The following is a 26064-nucleotide window of genomic DNA, read 5'->3' on the forward strand; positions in this document are numbered from 1 at the left end:
GTTTTTAAAGCCTATGCTCTGCTTCTTCACCTGGTACTGGATCCAGAGATCTATGTTCTGTACACGCAGAATCTGGGAGGACAAGACATACCAAGGCTCATATCTATACACTGTTCTACCAGCTACACTCCAGAATGTTCCACCCACTATACAGGACATAGTCTATGAAGAATACATGGACAGGTCAAGTATCAAACAGCTCCAACATGATGTTATGGATGGAATATTCTATTGAAGGTTTATGTCTTCCCATTCCTAGTGCCAATCATTATTGTATAATTGGAGCACCCAGTTCTTTGCACCATACTGTCATAACCAAACCTGAACCTAAACCCTGATTATACACCCTCTGGTGGATCCTTCATCCTAAACCGGACACGAAAAAGGACACCAAAGCCATATCCCCTTAAGATAGTAATATTGTATTGTATTCACATAAGAATATAACAAACAAATCAAAATTGGTCATCTAGGTCGATATAGAGAGCATCCAGAAAGTATTCCCAGTATATACAGATCATCCAGAAAGTATTCCCGGTATATACAGAGCATCCAGAAAGTATTCCCAGTATATACAGAGCATCCAGAAAGTATTCACAGCGCTTAACTTTTGCCATATGTTACAGCCTTATTCCAAAATGGATTTAATTCAGTTTTTTCCTCAACATTCTACAAACAAAACCTCATAATGACAATGTGAGAGACGTTCATTTTGAAATCTTTGCAATTTATTTAAAAAAAAACAAAAAAACAAAAAAAAAACCCCATGTATATAAGTATTCACCGCCTTTGCCATGACACTCAAAATTGAGCTCTGGTGCATCCTGTTCTCACTGATCATCCTTGAGATGTTTCCACAACTTGATTGGAGTTAACCTGTGGGAAATTTAGTTGATTGTACATGATTAGGAAAGGCATACACCTGTCTATAGAAGGTCCCACAGTTAACAGTGCATATCAGAGCACAAGCCAAGCCATGAAGTCCAAGGAATTGACCGTAGACCTCCGAGACAGGATTGTATCAAGGCACAGATCTGGCGAAGGGTACAGAAACAATTCTGCATCATTGAAGGTCCCAATGATGGCCTCCATCATCCAAAAATGGAAGAACTTTGGGACCACCAGGAATCTTCCTAGAGCGGGCCGTCTGGCCAAAATGAGCGATCGAGAGAGAAGGGCCTATGCAAGCACCCGATGGTCACTCTGAAAGAGCTCCAGCATTTCTCTTTGGAAAGTGGAGAACCTTACAGAAGAACAACCATCTTTGCAGCACTCCACTAATCAGGCCTGTATGGTAGAGTGGCCAGATGGAAGCCACCTAGGCATCTCTCCGATCGTTCCTCCTTTGAGGTTTGGAGTAGATTATCATGCAAAAGCGTGGCAAATGATCCTTTTTTGGTTCAATTCAACTGGTTAGTCCAGTTATGTCTAAAAAACATGCCACTCTAGATTTCTGGACCTGAATCACCCTTCCACCACATGTGGGGTGGTTTGGGATGCACTCAAAGCCTTCCTGAGGGGCTTATTACTTTAGAACATCTCCAGGGCAAAAAAGTCCATGAAGGCATGGGAACCGTCTATTTTGAAGGAGGTAGCTGTGGCAGAGTAAAACTACATAGAAATCCCATCTCCTGTGGGGGCATGACAAAGCCATGGAGCTGTGAAAGCATGCTCAGCGAGAAGACTGATTCCCACCTTTGCAGAGGCACACAGAACCGCTCTACCCTCACTCCCAAAGGCAGGAAAACTTCCACAACACCCCAGGATCACTCCTGTGAGGACTTGTTACACTTTTCCCCCTTTCTGTCATCAGATTCCAGAGATTGATGGAGTGCTGCAGTGACTATAATTACAGATTAATAATATTATATATTATGTGATGGTTGTCCTTCTGGAACGTTGTCCCATCTCCACACAGCATCTCTGGAGCTCAGTCAGAGTCACCATTGGGTTCTTGGCACCTCTCTTACTAAGGCCCTTCTCCCCCGATGGCTCAGTTTGGTCAAGTGACCAGCTCATGGAAGAGTCCTGGTTGTGGCAAACGTCTTCCATTTGAGAATTATGGAGGGCACTATGCTCTTGGGAGCCTTCAGTGTAGCAGAAATGTCTTTGTAACCTTCCCTAGATCTGTGCCATGCAATAATCCTGTCTCTGAGCTCTGTAGGCAGTTCCTTTGACCTCATGACTCTTGCTCTGATACAGTATTGCAATGCCTATGAAATGTGTTGGCCTTGGACCCTTTGTTGCTTGGGTAATTTTTACAATAAAGCATTGTTGCCCAAATGCCAGGAGCATGAGAAGTGACTGATGTAATTTCTGTAGGCTAAAGGAACAGTCACAAGATATTAGACTGCTTAACCACCTCCCGCCCGCCATATAAGGAAATGACGGGCGCAAGGCGGTTCTCTCATTCTGGGAGGACGTCTAACCACGCGTGCATGGCTCCAAGGGTGCGCAGGAAGGAAATTGGCCTGGGCAGGAAGGGGGTATAAGTGCCCTGTAGGTAGGAAGGGGGTATAAGTACCTGGTAGGCAGAAAGGGGGTATAAGTGCCCGGTAGGCAAGGGGTTAAAGCAGGTAAGAACTTGTTTGTGGGACTGAACGTGTTTATGACATCTAGAAATGTTACATTAGAAGATAAGAACTTGTTTGTGGGACTGAACGTGTTTATGACATCTAGAAATGTTACATTAGGAGATAAGAACTTGTTTGAGCAATTAAAGATGTCTACTTGCTTGAGAAGTTAGAAATCTTTAGGTTTAGGGTAGATTTGGGGTAGGCTTTCCTGAATAAGTGAGTTTTCAAAGATCGCCTAAAGGCAGACAGGGTGGGGGCTGACCGGACATACTGTGGTAGGGAGTTCCAGAGGATGGGAGAGGCTCTGGAGAAGTCCTGGAGGCAAGCGTGGGAGGAGGTGACGAGGGAGCTAGAGAGTATGATATCTTGGGAGGAGAAGAGCGGGCGATATTTGTGGATGAGGTTGGTGATGTAGCTAGGGGTGGTGTTGGTGATGTCTTTGTAAGCTGTGGTTAGTATTTTGAATTTTATACGTTGGGTTAGTGGAAGCCAGTGGAGGGATTGGCAGAGAGGGGCAGCAGTCGCTGATCGGTTGGTAAGATGTATGAGTCTAGCAGCAGTCGCTGATCGGTTGGTAAGATGTATGAGTCTAGCAGCAGTCGTTGATCGGTTGGTAAGGTGTACGAGTCTAGCAGCAGTCGCTGATCGGTTGGTAAGATGTATGAGTCTAGCAGCAGTCGTTGATCGGTTGGTAAGGTGAACGAGTCTAACAGCAGTCGCTGATCGGTTGGTAAGGTGTATGAGTCTAGCAGCAGCATTCATAATAGACGGAAGGGGGCGTGGCCTGTGTAACGGTAGACCAGTGAGGAGGGAGTTGCAGTAATGGAGGCGGGATATAACCAAGGTGTTTATAAGTTGTTTGTGGTGTCATTGATCAGGAAGGGGCAGATTTTGGAAATGTTCCGGACGTTGAGGCAGCAGGATTTAGTGATTGGATGTGGGGCCCAAAGGAGAGGTCAGAGTCTAGGATTACGCCCAGCACCCTGGCATGAGGGGAAGGACCAATGGTAGTGCTGTTGATCTTAATGGTAAAGTCATGAGTGGGGGATCGGGGGGAGGAAATATTACAGCTCGGTTTTGGGAAGATTGAGTTTAAGGGAGTGGTGTGACATCCATGCTGATATGTCGCTTAGCAGATTTGTGATACGTCAGAAGATTGAGGGGGTGAACTGGGGAGTGCAGAGATAGATCTGGGTGTCGTCAGCATAGCGGTGGTATTGGAAGCCATGGGAGGTTATCAATTGGCCCAGGGAGGAGGTATAGAGAGAGAAAAGGAGGGGCCCAAGGACAGAACCTTGGGGTACCCCAATGGAAAGAGGGAGATGTCTGAGATCTGTTCCTGCCTTGGCTCACTGCTTGCTTCCCTATGACATCTACTACCATCTCAAAGCCTGTCGTGATGTAGGAGGCCACTGGAGCTTGGTGCTCACCCAGAAGACACCAGCTGCTGGAGAATGCTACTAATGGACCTTGTTACACATGGACTCTACCTTTGCAGGTATGCCAGCCCAGCACACAGCCTGAATTAGGATCAGAGAGGTAGGGAAAAGGACTGTTCTTGTAGATTGGATTCTGTACTCTTTTGGCACTAGCATTGAAACTTTGCCTTCTGAAATTATTCAATGGAGTGCACTGGTTACACTTAGTTACAACTGTGGGTCACTAGCTTCTTGGGGTATGAAGAAACAGCACCTAAAGTTATCTAGAGTTATCCTGGTGCAGTTCAGCAAGTGGTTGCCATGGGCAACGGAAGTCTGCATTCAGTCAAGCAGTAACGTGTATCTGTATAGTCAGAGCGACCTCTGGCAGCGAGGGAGATGTCAGCACTCTTTCTGTCAGCGGATTGCCTCCCATAGCAATGGGAATGGATTGGCACCACAGAGGTTCCCATCCTGTATATAGGTAAGGAAGTTCAAAAAGGCTGGACAGAAGGGTGTGGACAAGGCTCAGCGTGTCCCTTCTAATTGCAAGCAACAGTGAGAGCTGTACATTGTCACGGGGACCTGAGAGTTATCTGGAGAACAGTTATGATGCAAGTGTACACAGTCATCTCTATTGTCAGAGGCCAGTCTTAAGGTTGAGTATTCCCCCATGGCGGCCTCAGCCTTGTCCCGGGGCATTGATGAAAACAGCACAGAATAAAGGTACCCTGTGTGTAGCAGAATGATCCTGTTACAGGTGCCTAGCATAGTCCAGAAGAACCCACACCAGGGGTAATCCTCTCATGTGACCCGGACTTGGGGTCCAATGAGTTGATTGGGAAAACATGGTGGAAGGTCAGCCCTGCCATCAGGCACCTGATGCTGAACACCACAAAAGTGGCAGGACAGTTCATAAAGGACTTCATAGAAATGTTTCTCATGTCCACAATCCCAGAAAGTTGATGTACTTGAATGTGTGTGCACTAGACTACACAAAGTGGATGTGACTAAACCTGAGATTGACCTCCAGCTCATTGCCTGATTGGAAGTGCTCCATTACTAAGCTTTTGAATCCTGAGCTTTGGCTGATTGGTAGGCTATGTGATGGTGCCCCCTGTGAGCCAAGGCAGGAACATATCTCAGACATCTCCCTCTTTCCATTGGGGTACCCCAAGGTTCTGTCCTTGGGCCTCTCCTTTTCTCTCTCTTTACCTCCTCCTTGGGCCTGCCTGATTCTGTTCTGATCTGGTCTACTGCTCTGGGAGATGACGGAATTGTCCTGCATCCCACCTATCTGGACTTTTGGCAAACGTCCTACAGCTCAGCATTTTAAAGAGATTAACCACTTCCCCTCCTGCCCATGTATATAAACGGCCGGACGGGAGCAGTGCAGGAGCGGGTTGCCGTTCATAAACGACGCCCGCCATTTTAGCCTGGGAGCGCGCGGCACCGCGATACGGTGCCCGCTGTACGGGACCTCTGTGTGAGGTCCCGATCATGTGATCACTGGTTGGCCAATCAGTGATCACATGAATAGTAATAACCAAGATGTCACTTCTGACATCATTGCTGACTACGTCTGAAATCTGTGAATGATCACAGAGATCACATGGTACAGGGCTATTCACAACAGCCTTGTACCATGTGACAAGCTGTGACCAATCACAGCTCACACAGTATTTCTCAAAGGCTGCAAGAACGCAACCCGAGATAAGGAGAAGTGATTGCTTTTACAACCTTCTATTATCAGTGTAAAAAAAAAAATCTTCATCACCCCCCATAAGTAGTACAGTGTCACCATGGTGACCCCACACTGCTAGGGTGACAGTATGTTAAAGAAAAAAACATAAATAATAATATAAAAAAAAAATACAAATGTAAAAAAAGTTTTTGAAAAATTATAATTTTTGGTTATAAACTACTTTGGGTTATTTTTTTTTCTTACTAAAAAGATAACGGAATAAATTTTGGCCAAGATTTATGAAGAAAGATTATTTATTGGAAAAACACTTTTTTTTTTACATTTTTGGACTTTTTCATTTATATAGCAAAAAATTAATAAAAATCCCAGCGGTAAATAAATACCAACAAAATAAAGTTTTATCTGTCTCACAAAATGCTAAAAATATTCATACGGGTACAGTGTTGCATGACCGCGCAATTGTCATTCAAAGTGTGACAGCGCTGAAAGCTGAAAATTGGCCTGGGGGGGAGTGTCTGGACTTGAGGGGGTTAAAAAAGTATGACAGCCACAGTTCAGTGGCCTCCAGCCTCTATCGGAGTATTTATCTGGTGTCGTCCAGTAGTGGTGTGACCCTGAATCTCCAGAGAAGTCAAACATTTCTCCCTAGAATGAAGGATCCATGTACTACATGCTCAGCACCAGTTTGTGTTGGTGTACCCAGTCCCTACACAGTCCCAACATCACTGTCACCCAGAATTCTATCACTGACATCAGGCCTGGACTGGCCAAAGAATACACTGGGCATTTGCCCGGTGGGCCAGAACTGCTGAACTTAAGAACAGCAACCTGTTGATGACCAGGCTGCACAGTGAGAGGTAAGCAGCGACCACAGTCTGGACAGGGCAACACAGACCGCAGCTGCCACTCACCTCAAGCTGTGCGCCTATGCCTAAAGCAGGGCCAACAAGAGGAGTGGCAGTGATGGCTCCAGTGACAAGCAGGAAGTGCCAACAAGGACACACAGACACTTCCCTGGCCGGTCGCTGCACACACAAGCACACTGAAAGGAAAATGGTGGCCTCCCTCCTACTCCGGCCAGCACAATGTGACAGCTCTGGACGGGCTGTCTTTTTGCTGGACGGGCTGTCTCTTTGCTGGATGGGCTGTCTCTTTGCTGGACGGGGATGTCTCTGTGCTGGACAGGCTGTCTTTTTGCTGGACAGGCTGTCTCTTTGCTGGACGGGGATGTCTCTTTGTTGGACGGGCTGTCTCTTTGCTGGACATGGATGTCTCTGTGTTGGACAGGCTGTCTTTTTGCTGGATGGGCTGTCTTTTTGCTAGACGGGCTGTATTTTTGCTGGACGAGCTGTCTCTTTGCTGGACAGGCTTTCTCTTTGCTGGATGGGGATGTCTCTTTGCTGGATGGGGATATCTCTTTGCTGGATGGGCTGTCTCTTTGCTGGATGGGCTGTCTCTTTGCTGGACAGGGATGTCTCTGTGCTGGACAGGCTGTCTTTTTGCTGGACAGGCTGTCTCTTTGCTGGACGGGGGTGTCTCTTTGTTGGATGGGCTGTCTCTTTGCTGGACATGGATGTCTCTTTGTTGGATGGGCTGTCTCTTTGCTGGACATGGATGTCTCTGTGTTGGACAGGCTGTCTTTTTGCTGGATGGGCTGTCTTTTTGCTGGACGGGCTGTATTTTTGCTGGACGAGCTGTCTCTTTGCTGGACAGGCTTTCTCTTTGCTGGATGGGGATGTCTCTTTGCTGGATGGGGATATCTCTTTGCTGGACTGGGCTGTCTCTTTGCTCAGTTGGGTCCAGCAAAGAGACATCCCAATCCAGCAAAGAGACAACCCAGTCCAAGAAGGGACATCCCCATGCAGCAAAGAAACATCCCTGTCCAGCAAAGAGACATCCTGTCTCTTTGTGGATTGTCATGTTTCTTTGTGGATTTGGCTGTCTCTTTGCTGGACTGGGCTGTCTCTTTGTTGGATGAGGATGTCTTTGCTGGGTGGGGATGTCAGTTATGTCTCTTTGCTGGATGGGGATATCTCTTTGCTGGATGGGGATATCTCTTTGCTGGACTGGGCTGTCTCTTTGCTCAGTTGGGTCCAGCAAAGAGACATCCCAATCCAGCAAAGAGACAACCCAGTCCAAGAAAGGACACCCCCATCCAGCAAAGAAACATCCTTGTCCAGCAAAGAGACATCCTGTCTCTTTGTGGATTGACATGTTTCTTTGTGGATTTGGCTGTCTCTTTGCTGGACTGGGCTGTCTTTGTTGGATGAGGATGTCTTTGCTGGGTGGGGATGTCTGTTATGTCTCTTTGCTGGATGGGGATGTCTCTTTGCTGGATTGGGGCCGTCTCTTTAAATATATAGGGGGCACTGTGATTAGATCTCTAGGGGCACTGTAATGTAAAGGGGCACTGTGAGATAAAGGTGACCTCGCTGTAAAGGGGCATTGTAATCAATACAGTGCCATTTTACAGTGCAGTCCCCTTTATATCACAGTTCCCTTTTACATTACAGAGTGGAGGACCAACTCTGTAAATATTCCATCAGCAACTGTCCATGCGAATGCCCTTGCACACCACCCCATACCCCCGTAAATTTGGGTGCTCAGTCTAAAATGTCCAGGCCTATTTTTTGTCCCATTCAGGGCCTGTCTGACATCATTCATCACAATGAATCACAGACATTACCTTCAGTATTTGTTTTTTTCAGCCATCCTCGAATTTCTGCTGTACACTGGAGTCAACATCCACTTCCGTCACAGGGGTCCCACCCGATGGATCACAGTGTTTAGGTAATGTCTGAGCATCTACATCAGAAAGATAAGATGTGCAGTCAGGACCAAAGAGAAACCAAACAAGTACAATCTTGGGAGTACAACCTGACTGAAAGAATGGTTTAATGTAGAGACAATAATTCTGATGTCCCCTCATACCCTCAGGTCTCAGGACACTGATAAAGCCACCAAATCGTACCAGAGAAGCAGATTGTCCTCCTTATATCAAATGGACTGTTCTTGGCTGTCACATTCCCTCCATGTCCCAGCAATGTAGGAATAGGCAACTAGCCATAGACAGTGTCACGGATCAATCCACACACCCACAGCGACTAGCTAACCGAGGCGTGGTCCGTGACTGGGGGTAAAAGGGAATGAGGGGGACTTATAGCATACAAGACTGGCCATGATACACTTTCACAGCCCGCACTGCCTCTGGCCACCACTAGAGGGAGACTCCACTCCAATCCAGCTGGCTGGCCACACACACAGGCAGATTCGAATCTTATATACAATCTGGTGCACTCTAAGGGTTGGGGAGCAGTCTAGCAATCACACACCCTTCTAGGATTCCTCCAGCTCTCCTACAAGCTAGAACCCCGGTGTTAATCACTCTTCCACTGTCCACCCACACCAGACACACCCCTCTTCCACACACCCACACACCAGACACACCCCTCTTCCACCCACCCCCACACTAGACACACAACAAAGCCTGCCACCACCCAACAGTTTGTCTGCAGACTGGTCTGCTGGGCCACCACACACACAGAGATCTCTGTCTGGCAGATCTGCTACTTTACAATCTGCATGCAATCTGCCAACACGCAGTGCAACTGCATACAGATTGGCAATGAACTTAGACCGAGCACATAGACACTACAATATAACAATCTCTCCGGAGATATGAGCCCGAGCTTAGTACACAGAAGTCACTTATTCATTTTATGATTTAATGTCCCGAATGTGGGTGGAGCATAAAATACATACAAAGAAAAAACAGTTACAGAAAATACAAAAAGACACAATTCGCTATTCACTATGAAATAAAAAGGAAATAAATACAGAAATAAAACTTTTACCAAGATTTATCCTGTGACTGGAGCAAGTCAAAGAAAGTCCGCAATTCACCAGTAAAGTGGAACCGGCTCTGTACGAATCACACCGTCCATATCTCAGGGTCCTCAATTTATTGAAATATGGATGTGGGCAGGACACTAGTCCTTGGCCAATCAACCCTGGGGGGTGTTCCTGTACCGGCCCACAGGATGTTCTGTGTTCTGAGGTGCCCAATCTCAAATGGGCCAGAAACGATTCTGATCACTGGGTCAGGGATAGGATTTCCGACACCAGCGCCGATCATGAGAGTACCAATCACTGTTTAGCTGTTGCAATCAGGTGCCATATAACCATTTTCTACGTTTCTCTGGGATTCTACAGAGGCTACAAATACAGTTTTACATGCAGATGGAGCATACAGTGTGTCCAATCAGAAGGAAGTATTTTCATCTCTCTGCAACTAATATTTTAGCCTTTATGAGAGATGAAATTGATTCCTCTGATCTGTGGATATAAATCAGAGCTGGCAGACATTTTGGAGCCCCCTCAATGTCCCCTACAGTTTATTGAAGCTGAAATAGCTAGAGCTCTTCTTTTAGATTTCAAGAAGGTGCCAAACTCTGGCTACATCGGTGACAACGTTTTATTGGCAACCAAGTGTCACCTCCAGCTTAGAAGCTGCTCTGTCCTTTCAGATGCTGATTGGTGAACATTTGTCTCTGACCAAATACTGAATACTTATCTGTAATAACATGGAATTAAACTAGACCTATGATTACATATTTCTACTGATCACCTCACATCTCCACTACCTGAATCTTACATTTACGTCACATCTCCCCCCTTCTAGATGACGCATAGCTGAGCCTAAACAGGTCAGCTAACACGTCTACGTGGAAGGTTCCGCCTGACGGGACAGACCATCAGCATTTCCATGATTGCTTCCTTTCTTATGCTGAATGGTGAAGTTGTATTGCTGCAGAACTAGGCTCCAGCGCTACAATTTCCCATTGTCACCAGCAACCCTGTGCAACCAGCTAAGGGGGTTGTGGTCAGTGATCACTGTGAATTCACGACCATAGAGATAGTGCCGCAGCTTTTGTAAAGCCCAACCATTGCCAAGCACTCCTTCTCTATGGTGGCATAGGCCACCTCCCTGGGCAGCAGCTTCTGGCTGAGGTACAGAACAGGGTGCTCCTCCCCAGCTGGGTTCACCTGGCTCAGCACAGCACCTAGGCCATTGCCAAGGCATCGGTCTGGACCACAAACCTGCGGCGGAAGTCTGGGGTCTGCAGCACGGGAGCACAGGCCAGAGCATGTTTAAGAGCTGCAAATGCTTGTTCACAGTCTGCTGTCCAGAGAACCTGTTTTGGTAGCTTTTTCTTTGTTAAGTCCATCAAGGGTTTGGCCAGGGCACTGTAGTTAGGAACAAACGTCCAATAGCACCCCGCCGTCCCCAAGGAGTGGGCCAGGAGATGATGGCATCAACCTTCCCGGTTCAGGCCGGACCATGCCTCCTCCCTCTACATGTCCCAGGTAATGTACCTTGGTCATGCCGACCTGGCATTTGGTATAGGAGGTAAATGTGAGCGCAATCAAATATTAATCAAATAGAAGCTGCTTGCATAAAAAGGCAAACCTCAACACCTCAAGGAAATAAAAATAAATAAATATGCAGCGCTAAAAAGTATATAGCATGATATGAAACCAGTAATAATAAGGAAGTAAAAATATTAAAATTGGTGTAGCAATATTACGTCTATGAGTGACGTGACTAGGGTCCCATAATAGTATTAGTAGGTCCAAAGAATAGTGATGTCCATATAAACCCGTAATTAGTGCTTCGTAACATATAGTATAAGTGCCAGAATCTGGTGAGGTGACGCACTTACCAGAAGTACATATAATATGAGCATTATATGTAAGTCCTTATGGTGGAGTCATCGGGATCTGGTCCGAGGCTGCGGTGTCATCAGGCTCAGCAGTGGACAAGCAAGATGATATCTCACACTCGAAGGGGGGGGGGGTCTCACTCCGCTCACAGACTCATCACACAGCTTTGGGTATTAACTCCACACTCCCAAATGGCTCCACCTTGTGAAGCTCGCAATGAGCAAGCATCAGGAATCACTTAAGTACAGTCAGTCAACTGTGGCTTTGCAGCATCATTCATTGGTGACCAAGGTTCAAAAGTTGTTCCAGCAACAAAAGTTGCTCACCTCACCAGATTCTGGCACTTATGCAGGCCATAGATGGGGAGAAAAACAGCAGATTTTTCTTTTAAAAAACGAAAATTCGGTCGTTCAAGCGGCCGACGTTACCATCAATGGTAAAAAAAAAAATCGGCCGATTTTCACCCCCTCTACAGCCGGCAGAAAGTGTCTCTGCAGAGAGCTCCGCTATTTCTGACAGTTCTCTGACAGTTCCTTGAGATTTACAGCGGTTGCAACATTGTATCTATTTATTTCCATTTAGGATACAGATGTTCTTATACAGAAACAAATAGATACAATGTTACAACCGCTGTAAATCTCAAGGAACTGTCAGAGAACTGTCAGAAATAGCGGAGCTCTCTGCAGAGACACTTTTTGCTGGACTGGAATTCCTCTTATTTTCATCCTACTTCTTCTTCTTCTTCATCCTCATCCTCTTCTTCTTCTTCTTCTACTTCTTCATCCTCATCCTCTTCTTCTTCTTCTTCCTCATCCTCATCCTCTTCTTCTTCATCATCCTCATCTTCTTCTTCATCCTCATCCTCTTCTTCTTCCCCATCCTCATCCTCATCCTCTTCTTCTTCCTCATCCTCATCCTCTTCTTCTTCCTCTTCATCCTCATCCTCTTCTTCTTATTCTTCATCCTCATCCTCTTCTTCTTCATCCTCATCCTCCTCTTCTTCTTCATCCTCATCCTCCTCTTCTTCTTCTTCTTCTTCTTCATCCTCATCCTCTTCTTCTTCTTCCTCATCCTCATCTTCTTCTTCTTCTTCTTCCTCATCCTCATCCTCTTCTTCATCATCCTCTTCTTCTTCTTCTTCATCCTCATCCTCTTCTTCTTCTTCTTCATCCTCATCCTCCTCTTCTTCTTCATCCTCATCCTCTTCTTCTTCCTCTTCATCCTCATCCTCTTCTTCTTCTTCTTCTGCTTCTTCTTCTTCTTCATCCTCATCCTCTTCTTCTTCTTCATCCTCATCCTCCTCTTTTTCTTCATCCTCATCCTCCTCTTCTTCTTCTTCTTCATCCTCATCCTCTTTTTCTTCTTCCTCATCCTCATCTTCTTCTTCTTCCTCATCCTCATCCTCTTCTTCATCATCCTCTTCTTCTTCTTCATCCTCAACCTCTTCTTCTTCTTCATCCTCATCCTCTTTTTCTTCTTCCTCATCCTCATCTTCTTCTTCTTCCTCATCCTCATCCTCTTCTTCATCATCCTCTTCTTCTTCTTCATCCTCAACCTCTTCTTCTTCTTCATCCTCATCCTCCTCTTCTTCATCCTCATCCTCTTCTTCTTCTTCTTCTTCATCCTCATCCTCTTCTTCATCCTCATCCTCTTCTTCTTCATCATCCTCATCCTCTTCTTCTTCTTCTTCTTCTTCATCCTCATCCTCTTCTTCTTCTTCTTCTTCTTCTTCATCCTCATCCTCTTCTTCTTCTTCATCCTAATCCTCTTCTTCTTCTTCTTCTTCTTCTTCTTCTTCATCCTCATCCTCTTCTTCTTCATCATCCTCATCTTCTTCTTCTTCTTCATCCTCATCCTCTTCTTCTTATTCTTTTTCATCCTCATCCTCTTCTTCATCCTCATCCTCTTCTTCTTCTTCTTCTTCTTCTTCATCCTCATCCTCTTCTTCATCCTCATCCTCTTCTTCTTCTTCATCCTCATCCTCTTCTTCCTCATCCTCTTCTTCTTCTTCATCCTCATCCTCATCTTCTTCTTCTTCATCCTCATCTTCTTCATCCTCATCTTCTTCATCCTCATCCTCTTCTTCTTCTTCTTCTTCTTCTTCCTCATGCTCATCTTCTTCTTCTTCCTCATCCTCATCCTCTTCTTCTTCTTCATCCTCTTCTTCTTCCTCTTCATCTTCTTCTTCATCCTCTTCCTCTTCTTCTTTTTCTTCTTTTTGTCTTCCTCTTGCAGGTCACTGCTCATGCGCAGATTTTTATCGGTAAAAAATCGGCCGATTTGCCCACTAATTGCCGCGAAAATCAGCCGATCGGCAAAATCGGCCGATTTTTCTCCAACTTTACCGAAAAAAAAAACGGCCAAAATCCCGAAAAACGGCTGACCAAATCGCCCACTAACGATCCGAAAATCGGCCGATTTTATTTTCAGCTGAAAAATCGGCCGATTTTCGACCCATCTATGGCCTGCATTATACTCTAACTTACGAAGCACTAATTACGGGTTTATATGGACATCACCATTCTTTGGACCTACTAATACTGTTATGGGACCCTAGTCACGTCACTCATAGACGTAATATTGCTACACCAATTTTAATATTTTTACTTCCTTATTATTTCTGGTTTCATATCATGCTATATACTTTTTAGCGCTGCATATTTATTTATATTTATTTATTTTTACGACCTGGCATTTGTTGGGCTTAATCGTCAGGCCGGCTGCTGTGATCTTCTCCAAAACTTGTGTTAGGTGTGCTAAATGTTCCTCCCAGGTTGCACTGAACACTGCAATGTCGTCTAGATAGGCCACAGCGCAATGTTCCACCCATTCCAGCAGACCGTTCATGACCATTTGGAAGGTGGTTGGGGCATTCTTCATCCCGAATGACATGCTGTTGAATTTAAAGAGGCCAAAGGGGATGATAAAGGCAGATCTCTCCCAAGCCTCAGTGGTAAGAGGGATCTGCCAGTATCCTTGACTTAGGTCCATGACTGTCAGATAGCGGGTCCTGCTTATCTTGTCCAACAATTCATCGACTGTTACAGGCGTCACTTTGGGTGGGGGGCCCATGGAACCCAGCTTACTTTGCAGGAGACCCCTGTCTCAGCTCCCCATATCCCTCTTATGTGTAAGTCGCCCTGCACCTGTTAGGGGTACAGGTTGATCTGTCCTAATATTGGGGTGGAGGTGGGGGGTTGTTGATTGTTTAATGCCATGTGGTTGCATCCCATTGAGCTATTGTGTGTCTTGCTTGGGAGCAAACTATTATGGGATGTATTTGTTTGTGTGTATTAGCTTAGTGTGGGGGGGGGGGTGTCTCCAGAAGCCCTCCCTCCTGATGGGACTGCCTACTGGTGTGAAGTTTGAATATCTGTGTGTCTCTTGTTACTAAATGTAGATTGCCCCACCCTGTGTCATCATGCAGGGAGGGGGGACTGTCCCCTGAGTGTATAAAAAGCCAGTTCAAGTTTCAAATAAAGAGTTCCATGTTCAGACCGACTGGTGTCGTCTAATCTTGTATGGTAAGCAGTGGTGTCTGTTGGTGTTCGGATGAGGGAGCGGTAGTCTAATGGAAGTACCCAAGCACAGACTGGGTCGGTTCCGTTACATCGACCCTGGGCATTGGGTGTGCATCAAAAACTGTCATCGCATTCAGTCTATGACGGTCTATGCAAAACCTTGTGGTCTGGTCTCGTTTGGGCACCAGCACTACAGGGGATGCCAATGCACTGTAGCAATCAGGCGCCATATAACCATTTTGTGCATTTCTCTGGGATTCTACAGAGGCTGCAAATACAGTTTTACATGTAGATGGAGCCTAATGTGTCCAATCAGAAGGAAGTATTTTCCTCTCTCTACAACTAATCTTTTAGCTTTTATGAGAGATTAAATATATTTCTCTGATCCATTGGTACAATTCAAAGCTGGCAAACCCTTCGGAGCCTTCTCCTGGTCCCCTGCTGACTCTTGCAGCTGAAATGACTAGGAGTCTTCTTTTAGGTTTAAGAAGGTGTCAAGCTCTGACTACATAGGTGACAACATTGTATTGGCACCTCGGTGACCCCTCCAGCCTAGAAGCTGCTCTGTCCTCTCAGATGCTGATTGGTGGACATATGTCTCTGACTGAATACTGAACACTGATCTGTAATAACACGGAATGAGACAAGATCTACAATCACATCTTTCTACTGATCACATGACATCCCAACTACTGATACAATGATTCTACTCTGACATTATGTTACAATGAGACATCCGGCTGCCAATGAATTATTGAGTGAACATGGAGCCCCATTGTGTGCTTCTTCCTGGCTGGGGCTGCGTATTTCCTGGTAAGGGAAGGACTGACACTTTGTAACAAGTTGGAATCTCATTATGTGCAAAAACAGAACTTTTATGGCAATTTAAAATCCATTCTTTTTCTGTTGACATGATTTCTATCACCTTTAGATATAACAAGTACATTCCACCAAAATTCATTGCACTCCAACAGCATTCCTCATCTATATAATGATCATTGATTCCACGTACACCGTATCCTTGTATTGTTACCTTAAAGCGGACTTCCAGCTGAAAGATAAAAATAAAAGTCAGCAGCTACAAAAACTGCACAAAAACTGTACAAAAACTGTAGCTGCTGACTTGTAAAATACAGCCACATACCTGGCCCTCAGTCCAGCGGTGTCCTCACCACCATTGGTTTCACCGGCCACCTTCTCTTCCCGGCGCCGGCATCTTCAGTGTGCGCATCTGGCTGTGACAGCTTGTGGCTTCACAGTCGGGTGCCCACTGCACATGCGTGAGAAGTGCTGCGCTTTGTGAATGGCCCCATAGTCTTCTGGGACCTGTCATGTGTCCCACTACGGGGAGGGAGGGGAGAACTTCCTCTTCTGATTGGCTAGGCGATCGCAGGAGAAGTGGGAGCGGGTACCTGTCAAATTCGGGTACCCACTCCCCATAGGTGCCAATCCTTAATGGGGAGCTGGGCACAAAGGCTTAAAGCGGAACTTCCCCTTTTGGGTGGAGCTCCGCTTTAAGCCCCAATGTAGGGAATGCAGTTACAACCCCTGAAATGTGTTGGCTTTGCAAACAACCTATAATTGGAGCAAACTTATGTTTGGACTTGAATATGACATTCTGGTGCTTCAATTGCTCGTTCTTCCAGGATCCTGAGCTCCTCCTACATACAGTACAGAAATGTTTCTTCCCCTTTCTTGTTCAGTCGGCCATCCTGAACTCTCACCCCACTCACCGGTGATTCTAGCGAAGAGGGCTTTGGCTTTTCTCTTCGTCATTCTCATGTGGAAATCATTCAGCATTTGTGGCTGGAACAGAACCACTTTCACCGTCTGAAGAGAACAGACTGATGTAGATTTGATGAAGTCCACCAAACCATCCAGGATTGAGTCGGCCACTGTGGAGGCGGCTAATTTCCCCGCACCTGTATCAACGAGACAAAAATGTTTAACAAAAGATATCTACTGACCACAAAATGTAACTTTTTCTTCATTAAACATAAAAGTAAAGGACATTACTCAGAGGGACCTGACCTCCGGAGGCTCTGCTGTACAAAGCTGATGGTGTATGAAGCTCCTTCTGCTACTTACTTCTGCTTCCTTCCACACGGATGTTCTGATCGGGTCCAAAGCGGACAGAAGTGTTACCTCTCCAGCGCCTCGATGGAGCCAATGTCAGGGGAAGGCCAGGGAATCAGGTGTGTGAATGACCTATGGATAATGTTCCGGAGATGCAACCCTCCTCAGATGGGGAGATCAACGAATTGGAAAAAAGCACACAGGTGGTGCAAACACCTAGCGCATTATCCAAGGTTAATTAAAAAGTATAAAAAGACAAAAAATATATATATATACTCACAAACATAGCGCATATATAGAGCTTATAAGGCCACGGAGATGGCAGAGTGTCTGACTGGTGGTGCGGTCGGCCTGCTGATGCGTTTCAGGGACAAGCTATTAGCTCTGAGGAAAGGGATTCATCCTCGAAATACGTCAGCAGGCCGACCGCAGCTCCAGTCGGACACTCTGCCATCTCCGTGGCCTTATAGGCTCTATATATGCGCTATGTTTGTCAGTATATACTGTATATATATATATATTTTGTCTTTTTATGCTTTTTAATAAACGTTGGATAATGCGCTAGGTGTTTGCGCCGCCTGTACGCTTTCTTCCAGTTCTGATCGGGTCCACCTGCTCGCTTTTCATGGGGACCCAATCGGAGCCTCCTTTCTCCTCTATGGAGCGGCGAATGTAAACAGACAGGTATCTGTTTACACTCACCGACATCCAATCCGATCCGACCCGCAAATAAGGACCGGATGAAAATCAAATTTCCCTTCTGTCCGTTGGATCGGGTTGGATGGAAACAGATAGGCGGTCCGTTTCCACCCGACAGCCCATTGAAGCCAGCAGCCTGTGTCTGTGTCCGCTTGCTCCCCCGCTGAGCGAGTGGATACTCTACCAGGTCCGCCCCGTGTGAAAGGACCCTAAAGCACAATTCCAAGAGACTGGTAGAACTAGTTGACTGCTTACAAAGTACATGGAGCATTACAGCCGTTCTAAAGCTGGCGTTGTTTTCTTTATAGAATCACCTCCCTGAAAATGATATTTTAGTTATAAGGAAGAAAGTCTCCTGTGCTCCACCACTCCCAACTGAACCACTTCACAAGCGAGCACCTCCTCACATACTACTGCGTCCCCACCTACAATATCTAAACGCACACCAAATGTGGAGCTTGCTCTAATACAGTGAAGGAAATGTGTATTCGCTCCCCCCTTATGGTGAATGTTCACCCCTCACACAGAAATGATCGGTCTAACAATGGAATGTTCGCCCCTCACACAGAAATGATCGGTCTAACAATGGAATGTTCGCCCCTCACACAGAAATGATCGGTCTAACAATGGAATGCCCCCCCCCCACACACAGAAATGATCGGTCTAACAATGGAATGTTCGCCCCTCACACAGAAACGATCGGTCTAACAATGGAATGTTCGCCCTTCACACAGAAATGATCGGTCTAACAATGGAATGTTCGCCCCTCACACAGAAACGATCGGTCTAACAATGGAATGTTCGCCCCTCACACAGAAATGATCGGTCTAACAATGGAATGTTCGCCCCTCACACAGAAACGATCGGTCTAACAATGGAATGTTCGGTGTAACACTGAGAGACAGAATACAACAACAAATTCAGCAGAAATGCGTCTAACAAATGATGACGGATCTGCATGTTCATGAGGGAAAGAAGGATTTGATCCCCTATCATTCAGCAGGATTTGTGGCTCCCAGGTGTCTCTCATACAGGTAACAAGCTGAGATTAGAAGCAGTCTCTTAAAGGGAGTGCTGCTAATCTCATTGTGTTACCTGTATAAAAAAGACACCTGTCCACAGGAGCCATCAAACCATCAGATTCCAAACTCTCCACCATGGCAAAGACCAAAGAGCTGTCCAAGGATGTCAGGGACAAGATGGTAGACCTACACAAGGCTGGACTGGGATACCAAACTATGGCCAAGCAGCTTGGTGAGAAGGTGACAACAGTTGGTGCAATCATTCACAAATGGAAGAAACACAAAACAAGTGTCAGTCTCCCTAGGTCTGGTGCACCATGCAAGATCTCACCTCGTGGGGTGTCAATGATCATGAGAACAGTGAGGAATCATCCCAGAACTACACGTGAGGATCTTGTCAATGATCTCCAGGCAGCTGGGACCACAGTCACCAAGAAAACAATTGGGAACACACTACGCCGACAAGGACTGAAATCCTGCAGTGCCCGCAAGGTCCCTCTGCTCAAGAAAGCCCATGTCCAGGCCCGTCTGAAGTCTGCCACTGAACATCTGAATGATGCAGAGGAGGACTGGTGGGAAGTGTTGTGGTCAGATGAAACCAAAATCGAACTCTTTGGCATCAACTCGCCGTGTTTGGAAGAGGAGGAATGCTGCCTATGACCCCAAGAACACCATCAAAACTGTGAAACATGGTGGGGGAAACATTCTGCTTTGGGGGTGTTTTTCTGCTAAGGGGACAGGACAACTGCACCGCATCAAAGGGACGATGGACGGGGCAATGTACCCTCAAATCTTGGGTGAGAACCTTCTTCCCTCAGCCAGGGCATTGAAAATGGGTGGTGGATGGGTGTTCCAGCATGACAATGACCCAAAACACACGGCCAAGGCAACAAAGGAGCGGCTCAAGAAGAAGCACATTAAGGTCCTGGAGTGGCCTAGCCAGTTATTTGTACAGATAACTTTATTCTCCTGGTTTTAAAAAGAGATCACCTTATTTATCAATATGTTCCTATAGGTATTAGAGCAAGTGCCACATTTTGTATGCTTTAAGATATTCTAGGTATAGGTGCAGTCTGGTGGGATAAATAGGCCCTTGGCAGACCTGGGAACTCAGCGCAGGGATGGTGGGAACCACTCATAATGGGCACAGCAGGTGTACAGAGCTGGGAACTCAGCACAGGGATGGTGGGAACCCCTCATAATGAGCACAGCGGGTGTACAGACCTGGGGACTCAGCACAGGGATGGTGGGAACCCCTCATAACGGGTAGAGTGGGTGTACAGATCTGGGAACTCAGCACAGGGATGGTGGGAACCCCTCATAATGAGCACAGCGGGTGTACAGACCTGGGGACTCAGCACAGGGATGGTGGGAACCCCTCATAATGGGCAGAGTGGGTGTACAGACCCGGGAACTCAGCACAGGAATGGTGGGAACCCCTCATAATTGCAATGTTTGTATTGCGGCCCACAAGCTTCAAGCTACGCCTCTGCCTGACACCCTACATTCCATGCAAAGTAACCATACGTTCCACAATAAGTTTTGTCTGGAATAATCCTCATCACTCATTTGTTGATCCAATGCCACAAGACAGCACAGGAGGACACTGGAGAAGGTGAAACACTGGGCTGGATGTGAGGAATGCAGACAGGTGAGTATTGTTCCGGCACATTTTAGTGATTCTGCAGGAAAATAGAGGAGTTTGTGTTTTCATGAGAGATTTTTCAGTATCGGCTTTGAGGAACAGAACACCTTCAGGACCAGTTCACACTAATGTGATGACAACAGAAGCACAAATGTATTTGCTCCTTTCGACATGTCCAGAGTTAGATGTGTAGAACATCTCCCAATGCAGAGATTCCCAAACTGATTTGGGTGATTATTGGGTGCAGCTGAAAGGAAAACCTAATTTCCTGAAGGCTCCATGTCAGCACAGCTGGGTATGGGCCCCAACCCTCGTATGTGTCCAGGACCTAACTCATAAATTTGAGCCCACCTGCAGCCTTGGCGTTTCTCTTTTTTTCTCCTGTGTGCCGTCCATTCATGCGTGTGGGTTTCAGCTGGACGTGGCCCCTGGTGTACCGGATAAATGATCCATAATCCAGGGAGCCCCACTGCTGGCCCTTGGGGCAGCATTTATCATGGCTAACAGCCTTGTCTGGGGTCCACGTGAAGTGGGCAGTGATGTTAGCAGAGTCTCTCCTAGGAACGTGCGCTCACGCAGTGCCAGTGTTTACAGTCGGAGTGTAACACCCTCCTAGTTACACTAGTTGGACCACAATTTTAGTTATTCAGGAGCTGCTAAGCAGGAGAAATAGTCAGTTGGGTCAAATTTGGGACAGGGCTGAGAGGCTCTGCAGACCAGCCTCCCTGGTATTTCCCCCCTCCTCTGAGGTTCTCTGGTAGGGCCTTGGAGGCAGAGGGTAGATCTGAAGAGTCGCTGGCTGCACCCCTTTAGGGACTCTAGCCAATCCCCAACAGAAGGTTGGAAGGAGGGAAAAGGGGATGGAGCTTGCTCATTCAGCTCATTCAGGTAGAATAGAAGGAGCCTGAGGAAAATGAGGAGATGCTGCTGATGGAGGCGGAAGGAGAGTGCAGAGTGCTGTGAGGGATCTGCTGGGATGGGACCGACCTGTAAGCCTGGTGTTGTGAGAGGAGAAAGCTCAAGACTCAAGGGGCTCTATGCAGAGGAACACCTGTAAAGCAGGAAGGAGCCACCCAGCTCACAAGCCTGGCCGCAGCAACCTTCCACATGCTGTACAGGAAAGCACCCTGAATGAGTACACCTGCAACCCCTGGGTGGATTGGGGAGGGACCACTCTGGCGGGAAACCAGAATCGCCCCTTTGCACAGGATCCATGTCCCCTGCCCAGGACTAGTAGGAGACTTTGTCTTTGGAGGTGCTGGCTAGCACTCCAACTGTGTAGTCAAGGCCTTAAAGGAGAAGCTGTGTAAATAGTAAGATTGTCCTCCAATTCAGTCCAAAGAACATCCTACACATCCCTACACCCTATCCAAGTCGGTATTCCCCTAATAAAATCAACAAAACAAATGTTCCTTGGCTGGATTCCTGACTGTGAGTACAAGATCGTGTGGGGATGCTGAGGATGTATCAAGCAGGACTATAGGGGGACCTACGTAAAATAAATGTTCTTGAGTGGCTCCTACGGGGGGTAGTGCTACACAAATGTTTTGTATACGAATGTATGCTGCCTTGCTAGGTGTTGCTTTGCCTTGCTCCCTGCAGCCGCTGTGCATACCCTGAGCTCATTCAGAGGTAGTACTCTACATAACTGGTGCACATAATAATACTTTGTTCACACACGGCATTAACCCTTTGGTGGCTTCTCATGCTTCCTTTACTGTTGTGCCACTAGGCCAACCCCTTCAAAAGACCAGCATTTCCAGAGAAGGAAGGGGAGTCACCTATGGATAACTACTGTAGCCAGCTAGTGCCTGTCGGAGTATAGGGCATCCTTTTATTTTTTTTTGCTCACTAGTTTCTCAGCCCAAAAAAAGAGACAAGTATGATTTTATGATGTCAACAATTTTCCTTGGGTGGTCTGTGTAGTCTGCAGAATAACAGTGCAGTCCTGTTGCAGATTCCTACCTTTTTTGTTGCTCTTCTGAGCAAAACCTTTTCATCATCTTCTGCTTCCTAGCAGGGAAAGGTTTGATTCATTAACCACTTGGTGATCTCAGGGCTGTGGATGGAAGCTGCAGTATAAATCTCCCTCTAGCAGTAGTCAACCCTTTAGGGTTTGTTACAAAGAAAGCCAAGCAAAGGGATTATCTGTTCTGGCAATGAGCCGTCTCTGAGCTTTTCCAAGCAAAACCGCGCTCTTCAGGCTCTTCAAAAAAGATATGGATGAACATGACTGTATGAATCTTGCTTTGTTCATGTAACCAGAGATGAGGATGATGACACCGAACAGGTTGTTACCTCATTAAACAAGTGGCCAATACGCTCAAAAGGAGTGGTTTCCACTAACCCCGTGAATGGGTTATATGTTCTGGCAATGAGCCGTCTCTTAGCTTTCCCAGGCAAATAGCCTGTTCAGGCGCTATAAAGAGGGAGATGAGCATGACTGTATGCCTCCTGCTGGTTCAGGTAGTGTGACGGGAGTCACTTTGGGTGGGGGGCCCATGGAACACAGCTCACTTTGGAGAGGTGGGGAGACCCCTGTCTCAGCTCCCCATATCCCTCTTTTGTGTAAGTCACCCTGTGCCTGTTAGTGGTACCGGGTGATCTTTCCTAATATTGTGTAGACATGTGTAGGAGATAGGTGGGGTGGGGGTTGTTGATTGTTTAATGCCATGTGGTTGCATCCCATTGTTCTATTGTGTGTCTTGGTTGGGAGAAAACTATTATGGGATGTATGTGTTCATGTGTATTGGCTTGGTGGGGGGGAGTGTCTCCAGCAGCCCTCCCTCATGATGGGACTGTCTGTTGGTGTGTCTCTTGTTACTAAATGTAGATTGCCCGCCCTGTGTCATTATGCAGGGAGGGGGGATTGTCCCCTGAGTGTATATATCTTGTATCTGTTAAAATAAACTAGTCTATTTCCTGGTTTACGTCAAGACTGGTGTTGTCTAGTTTTGCATGGTCTGCTGTGGTGTCAGTGGTCGGTGTTCGGACAGACTGGTGTTGTCTAGTTTTGCATGGTCTGCTGTGGTGTCAGTGGTCGGTGTTCGGACAGACTGGTGTTGTCTAGTTTTGTATGGTCAGCGGTGGTGTCAGTGGTCGGTGTTCGGACAGACTGGTGTTGTCTAGTCTTGTATGGTCTGCTGTTGTGATTGTGGCCGGTGTTCGGACAGGGAAGCGGTATCCTAACGGAAGTACCCAACTGCAGTCTGGGGTTGGTTCCGTTACAGGGATAGAGATGATGACACCTAAGAGGATGTCACATGCAATAAACATGTTGTCAATGCACTCTAAAGGGGTGGTTTCCACTCACCCTCTAAAAGTATTATCTGCTTTAGCAATGAGAAGCCGCCTAGCCTTCCCAGGCAAAACAGCCCTCTTCAGAGTTTCCATAGAGGATGATGTGGATGAACATGACTGCATGAATACTGCTTTGTTCAAGCAACCAAGGATAAAGATGATGACACCTAACAGGTTGTCACATGAGGCTAATACACTCTTAGGAGTGTTTTCCATCAGCCTGAGAAAGGGTTATCTATTCTATCAATAAGCAGTCTCCTAGTCTTCCAGGCAAACAATCCTCTTCAGACTCTTCCAAAAAGAAGATGCAGATGAGCATGACTGTATAAGCCCTGCTGGTTAAAGCAGCCAGGGATAAAGATGTAGACACCTAACAGGTTGTCACATTCATTAACCGCCTCTCACCCCACATGTAATGACAGGCGGGTGGCGGTTCTCTCGTCCTGGGAGGACATCAAATGACGTCCTCCCACTCTAACTGAGCATGACCGCCCTCTGGGGAGCGTGGTGATCTGTGGTGCGCTGTGTCTCTGGGACACAATGGATCACCGATCACTGTAAAGAGTCAATTACATACGTTCTGTCATGTGATCAGCTGTGTCCAATCACAGCTGATCACATGTAAACAGGAAATGCTGGTTATAGGCAGTCCTCTCCTCCCGCTTGTGAGGAGAGCCGGTAATCAGCATTCCTCAGAGGGGACAGCTACACTGATCATCAGTGCCCTGATGATCAGTGGTTGCCCCATCAGTGCCACCTGTCAGTGCCCATTAATGCCACCTGTAAGTGCCCATCAATGCCATATACCAGTGCCCATCAATGCCATATACAAGTGCCCATCAATGTCATATACAAGTGCCCATCAATGCCATATACAAGTGCCCATCAATGCACATTAATGCCACATATCGGTGCCTACCAGTACAAATCTGTGCCACCTATCAGTGCCAGTCAGTGCCGCCTAACAGTTCCAATCAGTGCTGCCTATCAGTGCCATATATGAGTGCTGCCTTTCAGTGCCCATCAATAATACCTTTCAATGCCCTCAAGTCATGCCTGTCAATGCCCATCAGTGTCACCTATCAGTGCCCATCACTGCAGCCTCATTAGCACACATCAGTGAATGAGAAAAATTACTTATTTACAAAATTTATAACAGAAACTAAGAAAACTTTTTTTTTTCCAATTTTTCAGTCTTTTTTAGTTTGTTTAGCAAAAAATAAAAAACCCAGCGGCAATTAAATACCACCGAAAGAAAGCTCTATATGGCTCAAAAAATAAAAAAATTTGCTTGGGTATAGTGTTGCATGACCGCGCAATTGTCATTCAAACTGCAACAGCACTGAAAGCTGAAAATTGGCCTGGGCAGGAAGGGGGTAAAAGTGGCCGGTAGGCGAGTGGTTAAACACACGGTCAATACATTCTAAAGGAGTTGCTTTCACTCACCCTGTGAAGGGGTCATATACAGTTGCAAGAAAAAGTATGTGAACCCCTTGGGATTACATGGAGTTTTGCATGAATTGGGCATAAAATGTGCTCTGAACGTCATCTAAGTCACAACAATAGAAGAACACAGTCTGCTGAACATAATACTACACAAACATTAGATGTTGCCATGGTTTAATTGCACATAACATGTAAACATTCACAGTGCAGGGAGGAAAAAGTATGTGAGGCCCTAGCTTAATGACTTCTCCCAGAGCTAATTGGAGCCAGGAGTGAGCCAACCTTGACTCCAATCAGTGTGATGACATTGGATGTGTTGCTGACAGCTGTCCTGCCCTTAAAAAACACACACCTGTTTTGGGTTTACTGGTTTCAAGAAGCACTGTCTGATGTGAACCATGCCTCGCAGAAAAGAGCTCTCAGAAGACCAGCGATCAAGAATTGTTGACTTGCATGAAGCTGGAAAGGGTTACAAAAGTATCTCCAAAAGCCTTGATGTTCATGTGTCCACGGTAAGACAGACTGTCTACAAATGGAGAAAGTTTAGCACTGTTGCTACTCTCCCTAGGCGTGGTCTTCCTGTAAAAATGACTGCAAGAGCACAGCGCAGAATGCTGCATGAGGTAAAGAAGAATCCCAGAGTGTCAGCTAAAGACCTACAGAAATCTCTGGCACATGCTAACATTTTTGTTGACACATCTACAATAAGGAAAACATTAAACAAGAATGGAGTACATGGGAGGACACCACGGAGGAAGCCATTGCTGTCAAAAAAGAAGATTGCAGCACGTTTGAAGTTTGCAAAAGAGCACCTGGATGTGTCCACAGCACTACTGGCAGAATATACTGCGGACAGATGAAACCAAGATTGAGTTGTTTGGGAAGAACACACAACACTATGTGTGGAGAAAAAAAGGCCCAGCACACCAACA

At 46.4% G+C, this 26064-nt stretch overlaps 1 protein-coding gene across 1 annotated transcript in view; it reads right to left on the reverse strand.

Annotated features, from left to right (window-relative positions):
- Window positions 1–706: 706 nt before the first annotated feature.
- LOC149443807 (protein mono-ADP-ribosyltransferase PARP15-like) overlaps window positions 707–26064 on the reverse strand; it is a 43182-nt gene continuing 17824 nt past the window's right edge. Inside the window, exons 7-9 of the mRNA XM_089655263.1 lie at window positions 16678–16866; window positions 8386–8504; window positions 707–876 (exon numbers count right to left, since the gene is read on the reverse strand). Of these exons, the coding sequence (XP_089511389.1) occupies window positions 8404–8504; window positions 16678–16866 (290 nt within the window). The 3' untranslated portion in view covers window positions 707–876; window positions 8386–8403. The remainder of the gene's footprint in view (window positions 877–8385; window positions 8505–16677; window positions 16867–26064) is intronic.

The sequence above is a fragment of the Staurois parvus genome, unplaced genomic scaffold, assembly GCF_062004578.1.
Source record: "Staurois parvus isolate SC_StPar_1 unplaced genomic scaffold, SC_StPar_1.0 ptg000831l, whole genome shotgun sequence".
NCBI lineage: Eukaryota > Metazoa > Chordata > Amphibia > Anura > Ranidae > Staurois > Staurois parvus.